We start from the raw sequence: 19,459 nt of genomic DNA, 5'->3' as shown, positions 1-19,459 counted from the left end.
TGTCTGCAGTGGGAGAACTTCTGTGCTGGAGACACCCTTCTGGGGCAAGACTTGCTTCAATGGGGCTTTGGTTCTCACTGAGTCTGCCCCCTGAGTGTGTCCCTTATGGGTCTGAGGAGTTGTAATCTGGATGGTCCCACTCTGACCACTGGGTACACTGGCTCTTGGATCTCTAAGGAGGTGCTAATTTAGCCTCTGCCTGAGGCTACCCAGCAGGAGCCCAGCTGTGAAGCAATGCAAGCTGCTGTGGGGCCTTGGGCCTTCTTTTGGAAGTTCTGGGTCTCTCTGACCCAGCTGCAGTTTGTTAGGTAATTTTCAGATTGCAAAGGGCCAGGCCTTTCATATGCAAAAGCCTCTGCGCACAGCTTGGTTGGGGTGGGGTCTCAGGGGGATCAACAGGGTGAAGCAAGCAGCTATGGCTGCTCCTCAGTCCTACCCTAAGAGGCCCCTCGTCTCGGTGTCCTGTCCCGGTAATCGCTGCAAGCACCTCTGAGAGAAAGCCACCCTCGATTTCTGTCCGATGCCAGACAGTCCAGTTTCTCCCCGTATGAGTCTGGGTCCCCAGAGACTCGCCCGGAACTGGAGTTCAGTTCAGTCGGGAGCTTGTGACTCCCTCCTGATTGAAAAAGACAACCACGTCCTCAGTTGCCAGCCCTTTCCACGTGCGCCTCCATACCTCTGCACTTTACTTCTGCACCTCCTCTGAGTCTCAGTGTGCTTTTCTCTTTCCTTCTAGTTATAGAATTTCCACTCAGCCAGCTTTCCTGTGGTTCTGGATGATGTCCGTTTTGTCTTTTAGTTGTATTTTTGAAGTGGTTGTGCGAGGCAGCAATTTCCAGTGTTTACCTATGCCGCCATCTTGGTTTCTCCCTATCAGCTGTTTTTTTCGAACATCTTTAGAAAATATACTCTTAAGTATTTAGGAATCTGCTTTAAGTCTTTTGTTATGAAGTAACTGCTTATGTGTGTAAAGATAAGAGAATGTGTGTAATGAACTGTTGATGCTTTGTTTTTCTTAGAAAGTGAAATGGAAGATTCCTTAGGTCCCTCTTTATCGTCCTCAGCTTCAGAGAGTTCAGAGGAGAGCAAAGGGAGTTCAAGAGCTTGTGAGCCCTCCTTGAGCCGTAGGCTGGCCAGAAGCGGCAATCTCAGAGTGACCAGAACCCGGGCTGCGCAAAGAAGACCTGGTGAGAGACCTTGGGGGTGCTTTGGAGGGATGTATATCATGAGGTTCAAAAGCTAAACACTGAATGGTTTATTGATTTAATGTATCTACATATGATTAGTCCTGTAAACTTTTTAAAAATTGGGGTATAGTTGCCATCTGGCATGGTATTAGTTTCAAGTGTTCACCATAATGACTTGATATTTGTATACTAGTACATCGTGAAATGACCACAAGTCTATAGTTACCATCCATCACCATATATAAGATTTACTCTCTTAGCAACTTTCTCTCTTTTTTTAAAAATAAATTATTGATTGATTTTAGAGAGAGAGAGAGAGAGAGGAACATCGATTTGTTGTACCACTTATTTATGCATTCATTGTTTGATTCTTTTTAAAATAGATATTTTTTATTGATTTCAGAGAGGAAAGGGGAGGGAGAGAGAGGTAGAAACATCAAAGATGATTGATTGGCTGCCTCCTGCATGCCCCCTACTGGGGATCGAGTCTGCAACCAGGGCATGTGCCCTTGACTGGAATCAAACATGGGACCATTCAGTCCATAGGCTGACACTCTGTCCGCTGAACCAAATCAGCTAGGGCCATTGTTTGATTCTTGTATGTGCCCTGACCAGGGATTGAACCCACAGACCTTGATTTATTGGGACAACACTAACCAACTGATCTACCCGGCCAGGGCTTAGCAACTTTCATATGTGCACTACAGTATTAACTATAGCCACCATGCAGTACATTACATTTCCATGAGTTATTTATTTTATAACTGGATGTTGATACCTTTTTGACCCCCTTCAAACCGCCCCTCCCCGTACACACACCAGTCTGTTCTCTGTATCTATGAACTTGGTTTTGTTTGTTTGTTTTTTAGATTTCACATATAAGTGAGACCATATGGTATTTCTTTTTCTTTATCTAACTTACTTCACTTAGCATAATGCCCGTACGGTCACTCTGTGTTGTTTCAAATGGCAAGAACCCATTCTTCTTGTAGCTGAATAGTTTTCCATTGTGTATATATATCACATCTTCTTTATCCATTCATTTTTTTTAAAATCCTCACCCAAGGACATGCTTAGAGAGAGAGAGAGAGAAATAGAAAGAAACATCAATGTGAGAGAGAAAGATGATTGGTTGCCTTCTACATATGCTCCAACGGGATTGAACCAGCAACTTTTTGGTGCACAGGATGATATCAACCAACTGAGCCCCTCAGCCACGCTCCATTCATCTATTCATGGACACTGTGCTTTGCTTGTTTCCTATTGTGGCTGTTGTAAATAATGCTGCATTGGACATGGGGGTGCGTAGATCTTTTGGACTTGTTTTTGTTTTCTTTGGATAAATATCTGCAAGTGGAATAGCTGGATCATATGGTAGTTCTAGTTTTGATTTTTTGAGGCAACCTCTCTACTGTTTTCTATAAAGAGGCTGCACTGATTTACTTTCCTACCAACAAGACACAAGGGTTCCCTTTTCTTCACATCCTTGTCAACACTTGTTATTTCTTATCTTTTTGATAGTAACTATTCTAACAGGTGTGAAGTGATAACTTCATTGTGGTTTTGATTTGTATTTTCCTGATGATTAGTCATATCATGCATGTCCATTTGTATGTCTTCTTTGGGAAATACCTATTCATGTCTATGCCCATTTTTTTTAAAGTTTTAATCCTGTCCTGAGGATATGTTTTATTGATTTTAGGGAGGGAGGAAGGGAGTAAAGAAGGAGGGAAGGGAGAAAGGAGAGAGATAACATTGATGTGAGAGAGATCGGTTGCCTGCCGTACACACCCTGAACAGGATTGAACCCGCAACCTAGGTATGTGCCCTGACGGAATTGAACCCACAACCTTTTGGTGCACCGAATGCCGCTCCAACCAACTGAGTCACATCGGCCACTGCTCTCTAGGACAGTGATGGCGAACCTATGACACGTGTGTCAGAGGGGACACGCGAACTCATTTTTTTGGTTGATTTTTCTTTGTTAAATGGCATTTAAATATATAAAATAAATATCAAAAATATAAGTCTTTGTTTTACTATGGTTGCAAATATAAAAAAATTTCTATATGTGACACGGCACCAGAGTTAAGTTAGGGTTTTTCAAAATGCTGACACGCCGAGCTCAAAAGGTTCGCCATCACTGCTCTAGGAGTTTCATGGTTTTAGGTCTTACATTCAAATCTTAAATCTATTTTGAGTTAATTTTTGGGTGTGGTTTAGGGTAGCAGTCTAGTTTTTGTTCTTTTGCATGTGCTGTTCAATTTTCCCAACACTATTTATTGAAAAATATCTCCTTTCCCCATTGTGTATTCTTGTCTCTTTTTTCATAAATTAATTGACCATATATGTGTGAGTTTATTTTTGTAGTGTCTATTCTGTTGTATCCTTTTAAGTCTTTTAGATTTAGAAAGGAAATCTGTTTTGGGAGTAAAATACAAGGAACATCAGTACTAAAATAGTGAAGTCATTTAAAAAATGATGAAATAAGGAAGACCTTTCTAATCTTATTGTTACTTTATTTCTAGGTCCAGTTTCTTTAGAAAATGGATGTGGCAGAAAAGCCACTCGAAAGAGAGTTTATTTAAGTGACTCAGATAACAATTCATTAGAAACTGGTGAAGGTTTAAAAGCCCGAGCTGGAAATAACCGGAAAGTGCTAAGAAAGTGTGCTGCTGTGGCTGCCAATAAGATAAAGCTAATGAGTGATATAGAGGAGAATTCTAGCTCTGAAAATGTCTGTTCTGGCCGTAAGCTGCCTCACCGCAATGCTTCTGCTGTGGCTAGAAAAAAGTTATTATATAATTCTGAAGATGAGCAGAGCTTAAAGTCAGAAACTGAAGAGGAGCTAAAAGATCACAATCAACCATCGCCAGTGTCCAGTTCTCATGCGGCCCAGAATACTGTCAATGAATCTGAAAGTGGAGATTCAGAGTCAGAAAGTGACTTGCAGGTAGTCCGGAAAAATTGGCATGCTAATGGCTACAAGTCCCATACTGCAGCAACTTCTAAAACAAAACTTCTTAAAATAGAGTCTTCTGAGGAAAGTCATGGTTCAGATTATGGACATAACAGAACTAATGGCCCATCAACGTCTGGGCAGAAACTTAAGGCAGGAAGTGTCTCAGGGGAAGAGGAGGAAGCAGATTCTGAGCCAAGAAAATACCCTGGTAGGAAATACAGCACAGCTCGCAAGAATGCCACTTCCCTTAAAAAAGCAAAGGTCTTTACTGATTCAGAGGACTCTGAATCTGAGGAAGATAGAGGCGATGGTAGATGTCACAAAATGGAAACAAACCTGCTGTCAGGAAAGTTGAAGAGTGAACCTATGGCTGCGTCCCACTGTTTCTCAGATCATGTGTCTGAAACTGATGTGGATTCAGATGATGACAAAACAAAAGAAAAACCAAACGATTTTGTGAAAGGTAATTGAAAACATGTCACTGATTTATTCTTATTGCCCTTCCCTTCTGGCATACATTGTTTTTCTTTCCTGTGAAACTTCTCTTTGCCAGTTGTTTTCTCTACACTCCCTGCATTCTCCATTAGTCTTTTTTTTTTCCCTTTCATCTCTCATATTCCTATGTGCGCACCTAACTATTGGTTGAGTGCATTTAGTTTTACTCACATGACAGGCAATTTGGCCTTAACACTATTACTATTAAAGATTTCACTTCTTGTATTGGTAATTGGGGATATTATATTGGCGATGGGATTAAGAAAACAAAGGCAAGCACATTTATAAACTGTCGTGATGATAGTTTGAGAAGGGGAAAGAAAAGGGTAGGACTGATTGAAAGGAATGTGGTAAGTAATAATAATAGCAGCTAACAGAACATTTTCCAAGATGTTCTGTATATCATGATGTTTTTCTAAATGCTTTATGTTTTTTCTTTAATCTTCAACCGAGGATATGTTTTTGTTTTTACTTTTTAGAGAGAGAGGAAGGCAGAGAGAGAGAGAGAGAGAGAAACATCAATGTGAGAGAAAAACATCGATTGGTTGCTTCCCGTATTCACCGTACGCACCCTGACCGGGGATCAAACCTTTCGATGTATGGGATGATGCTCCAACCAACTGAGCCACCCAGACAGGGATAAATGCTTTATGTTTATTAATCAGTTTAATCTTCATATCTTTTATGGGATAGGGACTATTGTCAATTTTACTGATAACGAGCACAGAGAGGTGAGGTAAATTGCTGAATTAAGATTGTACTGGTAAATGGGGATTGATGAAAAATTTTAAAAGAGCAGGAGGCAGCTAAAGCTAAGATGAAAAGTTGGTGTGATAGGAACTTGTAAAGTTAAGAAGTGTTGCAGGGAGGCTGAGAGTAAGTGGTTAGTTTTTATACCCTAGTGTAGTGGTAAAGAGTTTAGTCTGTACTCATGTAAGTAAAAGGTTTTAATGTCAGGTGTTTGTGCACATAGCTAGAAAGGCCTGGGGTTTTACTGTGAGAAATACGTTGTACTTGTGAATGGTGCTGAGGCTAACAAGTCACTGCTCCCATGCCACTCACTGCCATTCCTTCCCAGTTAATAAGAATGCAGAATTATGGACTGATGTCATAAATGTTGAATTGAAGATTAAAGGAATACTCTTAATTTTTAGATTCTACATCACGGGACCATGGACAAAGCAGAAAAGTTTCCAGGAAAAGGGTCTGTTCCAGTGACTCAGACAGCAGTTCGAAAGTGGTTAAGAAATCCTCCAAAGCCAAAACGGGTCTCCAAAGGATTCCTCGAAGATGTGCAGCCACCGCTGCCAGTAAGATTAAGCTCATGAGTGACATGGAAGATGCTAGTTTAGAAAACGTGTGCACTAGAGGCAAGAGGAGAAGGAAGAAGCCCCTCCGTTTTGCGTGTACCACAGCCACGAAGATAGGGAGTGATTCTGAGGGAGACGCAAACGGTGCAGTGCCAGACGAACAGGGCGCGTGTGAAGGGGAGGTGCCTGAGGCTGACTCAGAAGGGAGCGCAGAAAGCGTTCATCAGCCTCTCAGTGGAGACTCCGACTCTGAAGGTATGCTGAAGTCAGAATATAGGGACAGGCCTGCCAGGCCTACCGGTAGCCACAAAACAAATGCTGCACCTTCTAGAACAAAGAGGTCGTTGTTTGGGTCTTCAGAGGAAGATTCAAAAAGCCATATTCCAGGGGGTGAGATTGGTAGAAAATTTCCTTCTGGGTCAACTTTGGAGCAAAAAACTACTACAGAGACTAACTTTGAAGAGGAACTGAATTACGGGCTGCGCAGGTGGAATGGCAGAAGACTCAGGACCTATGGGAAGGCTCCTTTCAGTAAGACAGGAGTGATTCAGGACTCCCAGGAAGCAGCTAAGACAGAAACAAGAAGGAAGAGACTGCATCCTAAATTGGGAAATGTGAACAATTCAGAAACAACAGGGAATTCAGAGTGTGGACCGGACACTAGTCCCAAATCTGACTCAGAGTTGGGATCTGTAACTGAATCAGAGGTTGACTGTGCTGATGAGACAAAAACCAAAAAGAGGAAAACAAAAGGAAAAGCAAAAGTAAATGTTAGAAAAGGTAAAACTTTTACAGCTAACATATCTAAAACTGTGAGGCAACAAAGACAGAGCAAGCGTCCTAGGTTAAATGTGGATGATAATGACTGGGAGGATTTGGACTATGCAAAATCTAAGAGAGTTCTTCGACGTTCAAAAATTAAAACGAGAAATCAGGGTAGAAGGACCGTGAGATACCATGATGGGGATGATGATAGAAACTTAGAAAATGTGTTAGATTTTGATGATTGCACCTTATGACCTTGAGGGAAAACCAGTTCATTTAAAGAGGAAATGGACTGGAATTTATGGTGAAACCTGGCTGTTGAAATTATTATTTTTTGTCCTACAATTCAGGGAATATATTTATATTTTTCTATGAAAAGTTATGAATGTGACTAAATCATGACTGTTATTTTTATTTGCACTTGCTTGCCTTTGTAGCAGCATTCAGCACAGGTGCCAAAATATGCTTCATTTTGGGGGCAGATCTACTTAAACAGTATTTAACTACATATAGCAAGAGTTTGAAATATGTTAAACACTAGACATCCTGGTTATCACAACCAATGAGCATTACTTTCATGGTTGCAAGTGCCATGCAGATATTTTTGGAATTTGTCAAGAGGTGGCAGTTTCTAACCCGTGTCATATTGTAGCATAACAATTTCACAAGACCTATGTTTACAGATTTTTCATAAATATTATGTCCATACCGACATTACAATCATGGGAGGTGTTACCATGATTAGTAGTAGGCAAGGTACCTACCACTTTTTTTTTTTCTTTCCCTGGCTACTTGAGTAGAATGCATTATACCATATTTGGTCATTTTCATTGAAATGGTTTCCAGTTTTCTTTTCAAATGCTGTTGCATCTTTCTTTTTATTTTAAAGGAAAATATCATTACTATTTTATAAACTTGAATTTATAAAGTGCTGGTAAATTATTTTTTTTAATGTTTTGATCATATATTTCAATTCCTAAGGCCAGACCATAGTCCTAGCATTTTCTTTTAGATTGTGCTCTAACAAAAGGCTATATAATTTTCTTTCCATGATCTCCTGGTTTTCATGTGAGGGATTTAACCAAACTCTCGGTCTTCGATAGTCTTACTCTGTGACATAGAGGAGTTTGTGTGCCTTAGATTTAGGGAGAGTTTATTCTTTAATAGAGTGTACAGAACTCAGAGAATATTTAAATTATATGTAGTTCCCCCCATTTCTATTGAAATCGTAGGGTTGAGTTTTGTTAAGTGTGCAATTGCAAATCTCATCTATATAGGAAACTAGTGAAATGTTATCTCCATCTCTTTGTTTTAGCTTGCTGCTGCCATGTGCAATCTCAAACATTCTTTGCTGGGGTAACTAAGTGTAACTTCATTAGTGACCTCTACTTTAAACCTAAGAAAAGTCATATTTTGTTGGAAAATAATTTTGGAATCCATTTAAAGCAAAACTTTTATCACATCATCAGATACCATAGTACACTTAGTTTTTTTTTTGAGCCAAATGTTTTTACTTGATAAGATTGTGCTACTCCAAACAGTATAGGTGGCCATTCCTGGCTTGTTTGTGCCTGAAGATGGACTTGATTCAAATGGTTTACATATTTTGTAGCGAAGGGGTATGTTTCAGTACTCCCACCTTTACTATTTATTGGCCCTGTTTGGTTTCAGACTAAATTAACCTTTTTCTCCTGTGTATCCTTAAAGTGGCAGATAGGGAAAAGCACCAGACTCTGGTATTAGTGTTAGAGAATGTTCTTAAGTGTTGTTACTTTGCAGTTATCTATCCTGTTTGACATGGTAAAGGTATTTTCTCTTTTAGACATTGCCAGCTGAGATAGGTGGGAGGCCTGCTTCTCCTTTGGTTGTTTAGAGATGCTCTTCTTCTCAAAGTTGTATTAAGTGCATAGTACACAGTTTGGTGCAGGATAATTGTCCTTCACTCTTGACCTGAAAAAATTAATGGAATGCTCTTTACTTCCTTAATTTTAAGAAGTGATGATAGATGTCATATCCATTAATTTATTTAAACTTTTCTTAAACTTCTCCATTTTATATCTAGTCTCAGGGTTATAACTCCATGTTTACCATCATTTGCAAAAAGGTACCAAAAATCCTTAAATAAATAGGGAATACATTCATAAACACATAAATTCTTTTGGTATAATGTTAGTTTGACCATTTAGGCTTCATCAATAGAACTATTCTTTAGACTAAATTAATTGGTCATTGACTGGCTGGTCAACTAATTACTAATTTTTCATTTTGTCCAAAATAGTTACACCCTTATTTATATAAGAAGTATTCTGGTTTCATATGGAAAAAAACACAAGAATTGTCCTGGTAACTTTGAATGTGTGGTTGACAATGGTAGCTTCTCAAATTCTGAAGTAAAACTAAGGGATTATAGAGAGAATCATTTTTTTTTTTTTTTGGTCATGGTGCTATTTCTAAGGTTAACTTTGAATATGTGACACACACTCCTAAATACCTTTAAGGAAAATTAATAAATAATTAATAGTTCAAAATGTTTACATTGAGCACTAGAACGTTTGATTTTTTTTTCTACTTTATGCGAAAAGGCGCAGGGATTTAATGCACAGATGTACTTTAATAAGTTTGGGATTGGTTTGTGTTTTTCTTGTGAGAAAAGATAAAAGGTTACAAATTGAATGTGAACTGATGAAGGGCTATAGCTTTCCATTGCACTTGACATAGCTTAATGGTATATGAAAAAAATACTACTGTGTTGTGTATGTCCAAAGTCCTCTGACTTTATTCATTTATGGTTTAAACAAAAAGGTTTGAGGTACTTAGGTTTGTTTTTTTTATTTCTTTGAATAACTAATTTTACCAAGCATATTAAGAAAAAAATTAAAATGTTTAAAAATAGGTGAGGTTTTAAAAGCATTTTTTTTCATATCCTACTTTTTTTTAAAAGGGTATATTGACAATGTATAGTAATTTCTGAATAAAAGGAAAAATATATTCCGAGTTAATTCCTAGGATGGTTGTTCTCCCTTTTTTTTATTTTAGGGGAAAATCTCTGATTAAATCCTTTCTCAATTTACTAGTCCTTAGAAAAGGATAAAGCAGTTACAGCTTCTAAATTAAAACACGAAAGTTTCTTTTAAATAGCAGAGCGTTGTGCCTGAAAAGGAAATCAGTTTTATAATAAGGAAATAGAAGGAAAGAACTTACGTTTTAGGAAAATTCACTTCAAATCTGGAAGTGGAAATGGAAAAAGGAGCCATAAACCAATGAAAATACCGTCTGAGGTACTGCTGTCCGAAAACAAGAATAAGACACTTCACCAAATCCTCCCACTTCATCAGTTGATGACATCTTCAGTAAAAATTCTTATTTAGAGTAACATTGGGTCCATACTACATTCCCTGTCGTTCTTCTAGCCTTTTTTCAAGAAGAACACTAGAACACAAAATTTATTAACTTTACTGTATAGTATTAAAAACTAAGCTGAAAGGATTTTAATCTCTTCTGTAACTACAAGCTGAATTTGTTCCATTTGAACAAAATGAGGGGTTTGTATATCAAAATGTAAGAACATCGTTAAAGGTGCATACAGTATTTTTGGTTTTTCTTTCTACTCAATTGAATTGATTTTTTAAATAACTTTTAAATGGCCAGATAAGGTCTTTTTGCCTTGTCCTTTACTATAGCTGAAATACCAGCCCCATATTTTTCATTGATATTAAGTCAACATATTTACTTTGTCAGGTATCTTGTAGCTGTCACCAAATACTTTAGCTTTCTTACAGTGTGTGGAAATTATAGCTCAATTCTAGTATGAAAGGGTGCAACAAACTACCTTCATTGTAGAAGTTTTTGTCTATTAATTAAGTATGCCTTGCACTTCTGCAGTGGATATCAGGGAATAATAAAGCAGAAACCCTAAGAAACTTGCAACTTAACAGTTTAAAGACTGTCTCTTATTCTAGTATTTGGGAATAGAAAGACCAAACTAAATAAATTTGTCAAAGCTAGGGAGAAAGTGGAACATAGTGGGAAAATATAGTCCAACTACATTAGTAACTGCTAATCCTGCTTGTAACTCAATTGTGAATTATTAGGAAGGATTGAAGTGTACAGAATATAATGACGAGGGCTGTGTTACCTCTTCTTCCATTCAAAGAGTATTTTTATAGCTATTTTCTTAAATTACAGATGTTGCCTAAGGATACATGGGAATTCTCAAAGTTCAGGGGGGTGTTTACCAGTCACTCTGCCAAGCTTGTTCCTAGTCTATTATTAGTGTGGCAGGGAAATGTCTAGACTCTGGTTGCCTTCTCAAGGATTGCTCTTACGATGTGATGGAGGGAGGCTGAGGAGTGGGCAGGGCAGTCACAACATTTGGGTCCTACAGATCTGTAGGCTCTTAAATGTGACAGCATGTCATAGAGTATATATCTAGTCAAGAATAATAGTTTCATCCAGTATAGTGATCAGTGTTGCAGTATATTTTCTGGTCATACTTTAGTTTTGAAGTTAATTTTAAGGTAAGTTTTATCATTTGTTAGAACTTTCATGGGGATTTGGAGTGCTAAAGAGAAAGGCATTCTGAACTAACTGAAAGGAGATGACCAACGACAGACTTGACCACAGCAGCTAGCCCTACTTAGTGATGGTTCCAGAAGGAAAGTATTCAGAAACTATTGCCCTTTACAATTAGTGGTTAAATGTTAAAGGAATCTTTAATTTTTAATATATTGAACTATATAAGTGCTGATCCATACTGAGTCCTTGGACTGTACACATTCAGTTCACCTGTAAAATTCTCACCATTTTACTGGAGCCTGTCAAAGAGATAAATCTTAATTTCCACTCCCACACAGGAGCTCTGAGTGAACTTCCTAAATTAAGTCATTAGCACATCTGAGCCTTCGCATTTTCATCTAGGCACCAGTTTTTTAGTCAGTTACTAACTAAAAGAGTAAGAGTTTAATAAATTTAATTAGGCTTTTTCCTTCTTTTTTAAAACGACTTCACGCCTCCTGGCTGATTGATTAAGGTCAGCAATATGGAGTCAGTTTTCCTTGCAGCTCATCTTTACTTCTTGTCTTAAGCAGTTCCCTAACCTCTATCCCTCTGTGATTTCTCCTGTGGGCAGAACGCAGGGCTACAAGCGGGGTGAGCGGGGAACTGGAAGGAGTCATGAGATGTGCTTGAGTAGGGTTGTCAGGATTGTCTGGGCCCCAATGCATTTCACTAGGGAAGCGATAAAGTCAATTGGAAACTCGGTATTTACTTCTGATACTCTATCCTGTCTACCTTAGTTTGAGATGTCTCTTAAAAAGTTCATTAGGCAGATAAGTATCATATCCTTTTCATACATTGAGCTTTCATCAGAATTTTAGAAAAAAATTGAAATGCCCATCACAAAGCTTGTGAGAATCATAAGAATGTTACCAGTTAACTTTTCTAGGGATGAGAGAAAGCTCTATGTGTAAAAACAATTCAAGGTTCTCTGGCACCCCTACTGGGTGTATTGTAAACTATAGATGAACTTCAGTTCATCGATTCAACCATAAAAGTGACCAAACTAGTGGAAAACAACTCGATGGAATTATTTCTGACATCGTTTGACCTGACACTCCCATACTATAGAAGACTTCTCAGTGTTACCAACTCCCCTAGGGAAAATAGTAAACAGTTAAACCCAGAGAGTTACAGAAAACACATTGTTTTACAGGCATTCTCTAAAGAGACTTCAAAGCTTATGGGATCCTTTTGAAAACGTAGGCTTTAGGAGGGATGGATATCAGTATTAAATGCTATATGCTTCCGAGTTTGGGTCATTTCATTGCTTATCAGTGAAGGGAGGCAGTGAAGAAAGGAATCACACCAGCTCTGATAAAGGCTTGCTTGAAGAGGTTATAATTTGCAACTAAAAGGTTTTCCCTCTGAATGGAATTGATTTATCTACCAACCACAGGAATCAAAAGGATAAGAAATAAGCTAGTATATTGTTTTCAGCAGCAGGCATTCTTTTCCATTCTCAAATTTGTTTTTAATATTCCAATAAAAATGCTGATCCAATTAAAATTCTATATGCTTCTATAGCAATGATGTGTAGTTTACTTTGGATTTAGGAAAACAATTTTGTATCAAGTATAATTGGAATAAAGTAAAATTGGAATATGAATAATCCTTAAAATATAAAAATGAGATTACTGCTCTCTGTCAAAGCTGTATTGTCTATATCCTTTTCTCTTCATTACAGACCATCTTAGAATACACAGTGATCTGAGTCATGATTTAAAGTAACCTGACCGAGTGCTACTGCAGATGTAAATTTTTATTCTACTAATGAGGTTTTTTTCCATATCCAAATAGGGATTCATTTATAGGAGAGCAGCAATGCCTCAGGCATGCTGACTGTCCCAACACTGACTGACCCAAGACCATCTGGGACACTAGACTTGTACTGTCTTGTTAGTATTAGTGACACTGTAATCATATAGGATCCTCCAAAAAATTTAAGCTTGCACACTGACATACAAATTGGACTTCTAGCTGAATTATCCTGTATATATTTCTAAAAACTGTTTGTAGTTTTCCAAGAAAAATAAAGCACTTTATAATTTACCAAGTTGTCAGTAATAAAATTAACACTGACTTACATGTACGTATTATTTTTATTTTAATTCCACACAAGTTATTCTAATGTCTTCCTCAGACTGTTTTTATCTTTAGGAAGTTCCCATTTCATGACATAAGACTAGAGAGAGAGCTCTATCAAGTTGGAGTTGCTGTATGCAAAGTAATTTGTTCACATTCTCCCCCACTTATTTGAAGTTCAGACTTTAAAGTAGTTTTTAAAGCCCACTTAAAGTTTCTTTTGTAGAATCTCAACTTTTCCCTTATTTTGGGTTACAAATAAGTATTTACTGGAATGTCTTAGAGTTAGTACTTACCAGGTTCCTAAATAGGGTACTTCTATCACTACATCACAAAGGAATTAATCACTGCAATTAAACATCATTTTGTCCTACAAAACTTTTTCGTTGTAATAGGATTTTATCGATGCTAGTCAACTGGGTATGTGTTGAGGATGAACCAGTTGTCTATTTTTAGTGCTTTTTCAACATGCAAATGGTTGCAGTTGAATACTAGTATTACTAACCTACCACAAGTACAAATTTCACCTTAATTTTGCTATCTAGTTTTAACCATTTATCTGATGTAGCATATTAATATACAGGGTTGGGCAAAAGTAGGCTTACAGTTGTAATACAAGTAAATGCAATAATAAATAATACAAGAATAAACTTTCGTGGACTCACAACTGTAAACCTACTTTTGCCTGCCCCGTATATTCTCGCTTTTGCCCACACTGAGTTAATGTGCTAAAGATTGGCTTTGGATCTAGGTTTAGCTTGCAGAGAACTAATGTTCACAATTTTTAAATTCCTAAGAAGAAATTCGTTGAAGTGGTAAAAACACTACACTTTAAGCCACTTCCCATCTCACTCCCCCGACTATATGCATGTGACTCCACAGAGTCTGAGGGGGGTGGGTATGCTGTGTGGGGCACGGCCATGGTAATCAGCTTAGTCTGCCAAAATGCCATTTTTGCAATTCCTTTGATTTACATTGAACAAAATGTACCTTTAAAAAATGTTATTAAATTGATTTTAGAGAAGGGAGAGGGAGAGGGAGAGAGAGAAGCATTGATGAGAGAGGAGCATCAACATTGTTTGGCTGCCTCCTGCAAGCCCCGATCTGGGATGGAGCCTTCAGCCCAGGGCATGTGCTCTGCGGAGAAATGAAGCAGACTGGGGATCGAACCGTGGCCTCCTGAGTTCATAGGTCGACACTCAACCACTGAGCCACGCTGACAGTTTATTCTTAATGACTTCAAGACTAGGCTGCCAAGAGATAAGGCCTAACATTCAGGGGTTAATGAGCTTAGGTTGCATTTTTATCAAGAAATATGCCCTAGAAGAGGGCTAATTCATCTTGTGTTTGAAATGTGAAGATCTAGCTTTGGCTCCACCTAAATTGCTAAACGTGGAGTAAGTAGGTAATAGGCCCACCATCTCAGCACAGCACAGCACAGTGTGATGGAGGACTTGCCTTCCTGGGCTCTGTCCTCCCTTTTGTCTGGTGGACCCTCCACTTGCTAGCTCCTGGCTACAAGGACACTTCCTTAAAGGATGCCTTCCTTGCCCCTTAGCGGAGGTTGGTTTCTAGAATATGTTCTCACAGCACTGCACTAGTTCTGCACAACCAGTGTACTTGCATATATGTAGAATTAGTTTGCTTCTGAATTTTTACCCTGATCCTCTGTGTGCCTGGCACATGCCTAGCTCAGAAAATATTTGAATAATGAGACTAGGATTTAACAATTCCAGTTATATGAAATGCTCAAATATTTGGAAAAAAATTAATCTAGGATTAAAACCACATTTCTATAAAACAAATATAAAATTCCTTTTTATCTACTAATCAATTTTTTTCTTTAACCAAAGGAAATACTGGTATTAGAGTTAAACCCTTAACAAGGGTCTTGTAATAGTGCTGATGCTGGGTCATCATGTCATGATGGTATTTCCTCCTTGTTTAGGTTCTAGAAAAATTATTTCAGAACTCCTATTGAATATTTTAAAGTAGTTCAACATGGAGTGCTGGAAATGATACCAAAACTTAAAACCTATATATGGTTCCATTTTAAAAATGCAGATTTTAAAAAAATTCAGATTTTAAATTAATGACTTAGATGCTGAAAGTACTTAACTCCATTCTCACAAGTCCGCTACTGTTTGAAGTGATCGTTATCCTTACAGATGATTTAATGCCAGGTGGAGGAATCGCAGCTCTTATTCAAGACTTTCTTTTGTAGGTAAAGCAATGCAAGGTTATATCAAGGTCAAAGACGTGTCGTATTTGATGATCACTTATGTTTTTATTTAGCAATGTGAGTAATTTTGCAATTTATTGTTTAGGAATGTATTGTTGAGGAATGTGAGTAGTAAAATCTTGTGCTACAAGATTTTTGCATTTACATGAACTTTCACTCGTTTTTCAGAATTTGTTCCTAGAGACAGAGATCCCAATACAAAAATGAGAACATGTTTGCATAATCAGAAGGATGCAGTGCAGATGCCTAGTGACACTCTGAAAGCAAAAATGGTGCCTGGGAGAGTTCCCCGCAGATGTGCTACTGTTGCTGCCAATAAAATAAAGATAATGAGTAATCTAAAGGAAACGATTTCAGGACCAGAAAGTGTCTGGATTAGGAAGAGTAGCAGAAAACTGCCCCATCGAAATGCTTCTGCTGCGGCTAAGAAAAAATTACTGAATGTGTATAAAGAGGATGATACGAGTATAAATTCAGAGAGTGAAAAAGAGCTAGAAGATACTCATAGCAAAATGCTTTTGTTTTAGTCAGATCAGATCCTGGAAAGAAAAAGTAGTGACTATGAAAATGTGTGTGTGGAATTGAAACAGGGGCCACAGTAAACTGGCAGTTGCATTCTGCTCCTCGCTCTAAAGTTAACCCCTTGTTGGCACGTTCCGAGGAATTTTCTGAAAACCATAACCCAGAGAGTCACAGTGGGTCCCAGGAAGGCTTCCTCTCAGTGAGTTTTTGTACAGACCCTACAAAGAATTCTGAAGAGGAAATAGCTCTGTGTGTGAAGCCGATGGTTGGAGAGGCAGACATAAAAGGCTAAGGACCGCTCATAAAATTATCCCTTTTCAGAAGGAAGGGTCTTGGAGAAATTTCTTGATTCCTAAGAGGAAGAAAATACAGTTGTCCCTCCATATCCCAGGGGGTGGGGTTGGTTCCAGGACTTCCCAAAATCCACAGATGCTCAAGTCCCGTCTATAAAATGGTGTGGTATTTATATAACAGACACACATTCTCCCATATACTTTAAATCCTCTCTACTTATAATACCTAATCCAATGTAAAGGCTATGCAAATAGTTGTTATACTGTACTGTTTAGGACTAATGACAGAGAAGTCTACAAAGCAATGATGGTTGGCCTAACTACATAGTACACATCAGCAACAATGTGGCTTTTCCCCTAGTAGAGTATTCTTGAGTTGTGGTTGGTTAAAGCCCCAGATGCAGAACCCTTGGATATGGAGGGTCAACTATAATGGGAAGTGTACAGGGTCTACAGCAAAAACCTAAAGGAATAAAAAAAATTCAAAATCCCAGCCTGCTAATTTTAAGGGTTTTGCATTAGAGTATAAAAACTCAGACTCACCCGACCATGATGTCATTATTAAAATACAAAGTAGGCACATTTCACGAAGTGCCATTGAGCATATTTGACTTTTGAATGAAGCAAATATGTATTCTAGCAAGATGCAGTCCCTCCAATTCACAACCCCAAAGCCAACGAGGACTTGAGGATTTGGTAATCCGAGTTCTGAAGTAGTGTTGGAAATAGAGGGAATCCATTAATGTTTTATTTTGTTTATAATATTGGAATTCATATTGAATGATGACCACTTGATATGATTGATTCAGGGAATATATATTTTTCTATGAAACCCATGAATGTGACTCACAACTTCTTTTCCTCATTTTTACTTTCAGGTAGCAGCATTTACACAGATGCCAAAATGTGCCTCATTATGAGGCAGGTCTCAGTTTTAATAAGTTAGAAAACACAAAATACAGATCAAGATCAAAAGAGTCATATTTTTAGATGATAGAGTAACATCCTCTTATGTTTCTCTAGAGCACCTTAAGTGTTAGAACTTTACGAACACTGAGCAAATTTATTACAGTCTCATCACAACAAACTTTAATGGCAGTATGTCTGGGTTATTTCATTGTGGCTTTAAACAGGATTAGACATCTGGTTTTGATATTATAAAAAATTTCTTTGCCATGAAGTATAATTTGTTAATAGGTATTTACTGAAATGAAAATCACCAGATTAAATGAATGCACTGTCAAATCTTTAACATAGCACATGCTATTGGAAAACTGAATTATTGGTGTTTCCCATTGAAAAATATCTGTGAATATTAATAATATGATTTGCTTGTGTAAATCTGAAAAAGTAAAATATGGAAACCTAAGGGTTTCTATTCCTTTTTCGTTAAAAGATTCATCTGAAATACTGATACCAGTGTCTTGTTACTAGTGCAGGTGAGGAAGGGGAGAATTCCAAATAAATGAAATTTTTAGGTGCATGGACTTTGCTTTTTGATATCTAATGAAATTAAACCTATTTCCAGTCCCATATTTACACTTAATTTCATAGAAATGTTTTATTGGGTATATAATTAACAAATACCACAAAATGAAAATATTTGTCTCAGTTAAGATTACTTTATGTAAAAGGTTTTGACCATTTCAGTGTAATGAAAGGATTTCAATTTTGAATTTATAATTTACTGTGGTTGGGTTCATTTCTGTCAGTACCCTTCTCTGGTTTAGTATTTAATTTGAACATATATTTGCCTTTTTTTAAGTGCTCAGCCTAAACTTATTGTAACTGCATGAAATAAGCTTTTGTTTAAATCTTAACATTCTTGTAAAATGCTCTCTAAAAGGTATGCAGAATTTTAATCACGGACAAATGTATTATCATTACCCTATTTATAATTTCAATCAGCTTTTAGAAATGATTTCTTTATAATTATGAAATCAAATTGAAGATCTTAATAATAAAATTGACATTATTTTATTTAACAAAGGGGCTAGGACAAAGTGATACCAAAACCTTTTATTTTGTAATTCAGTCATTCTATAAAGCCAATTAACCCAGGAGTCTTAATGCAGTTTTAAAACATCACATTGGTAATCTTGTCTAGTCTAGCTCACTAAAGTTTCCTAAGCTCTTGCAGGATAGCAATTGGGTCTTACTGTTTATACTTGTGTTCAAATTTTGCTTTGAAGTCCAGCCTTATATTTTGCAATAATGTGTAAAACTGTTAAATATTGGTTTTATGTAAATGCTTTTGTTGATCAGTGTCTCCACATCCTAAAAGCAAGATGTTTCTAGGAACTTTCTGAGGTTTTCTTGATTGCCTCAGGAGGCTTCCCCGACCCCAAATTAGTACTTAGCTCGGGATTATTTATGGACAGCATTCCAAAATGTAAGCAATGCCATGTAGTTTCAGCCCAACTAAATCTAGGTAAATGTGTTTTTAAAATTTTTCCATTGCAATTCCGGATATTTTCACTGTTATTTTAACTATGGTACAGTTGTCCTTTTTCCTCCTGCTTGGAATAGTGCTCTGTGAATTGTCTTCCAGCAAATTTGAAAGAGAACCAATTAAACACTTTGCTTGTAAGTGAAAGGCTGTTGAAAGCGGAAGCAAATTTTGTATTAGAAATGGCCACGTTTTAAAAAAGAAGCTCATATTTTTGCAGTCTCATAGTCTTTCAGATCAGCTTGACGACCACCAGCTTTTGAAATGTGAATTCCTCCTGCAGAGTAAAGGCCTCATGTTTATACTACCCAAAGCGCTGTGTTCCTTCCTGCCCTCCCGCCCGCCTTCCCTGCCCACCATCCCGGGCGGGCGACACCCGCCTGCAAGAGAGCGCGGAGGAGCCGGGCGACTCATAACCAAAGCTCGCCCTGTCCCTCCGGAGGGAGGAGGGAGACGGAAACAGCAAGGGAGGGAGGCAGAGGGACCCACAGCCACAGCCTGGGATGGGGCTGGTGCCTACCCTTCCCCAGGAGTCCCCGCCCCGCGCCCCCTCTCATCTCAGCCTCCCAGGCCCGCCGCCGCCGGACCCCAAGGT

The 19,459-nt window shown here is 37.9% G+C and overlaps 1 protein-coding gene across 1 annotated transcript in view; it reads left to right on the top strand.

The window, feature by feature from the left end:
- Positions 1-13,982, top strand: part of BRWD1 (bromodomain and WD repeat domain containing 1) — a gene marked incomplete at its 5' end in the record, with an annotated part of 91,899 nt that extends 77,917 nt beyond the window's left edge. The window contains 3 exons of the mRNA XM_005859729.2: positions 1,020-1,187; positions 3,716-4,612; positions 5,799-13,982. Coding sequence (XP_005859791.2) covers positions 1,020-1,187; positions 3,716-4,612; positions 5,799-6,973 — 2,240 coding nt within the window. The remainder of the gene's footprint in view (positions 1-1,019; positions 1,188-3,715; positions 4,613-5,798) is intronic.
- Between the last annotated feature and the right edge of the window lie 5,477 nt (positions 13,983-19,459).

This window comes from Myotis brandtii, unplaced genomic scaffold (assembly GCF_000412655.1).
Source record: "Myotis brandtii unplaced genomic scaffold, ASM41265v1 scaffold1297, whole genome shotgun sequence".
NCBI lineage: Eukaryota > Metazoa > Chordata > Mammalia > Chiroptera > Vespertilionidae > Myotis > Myotis brandtii.
The sequence above is the reverse complement of the archived record's forward strand: the minus strand, read 5'-3'. Positions and strand labels throughout refer to the sequence as shown.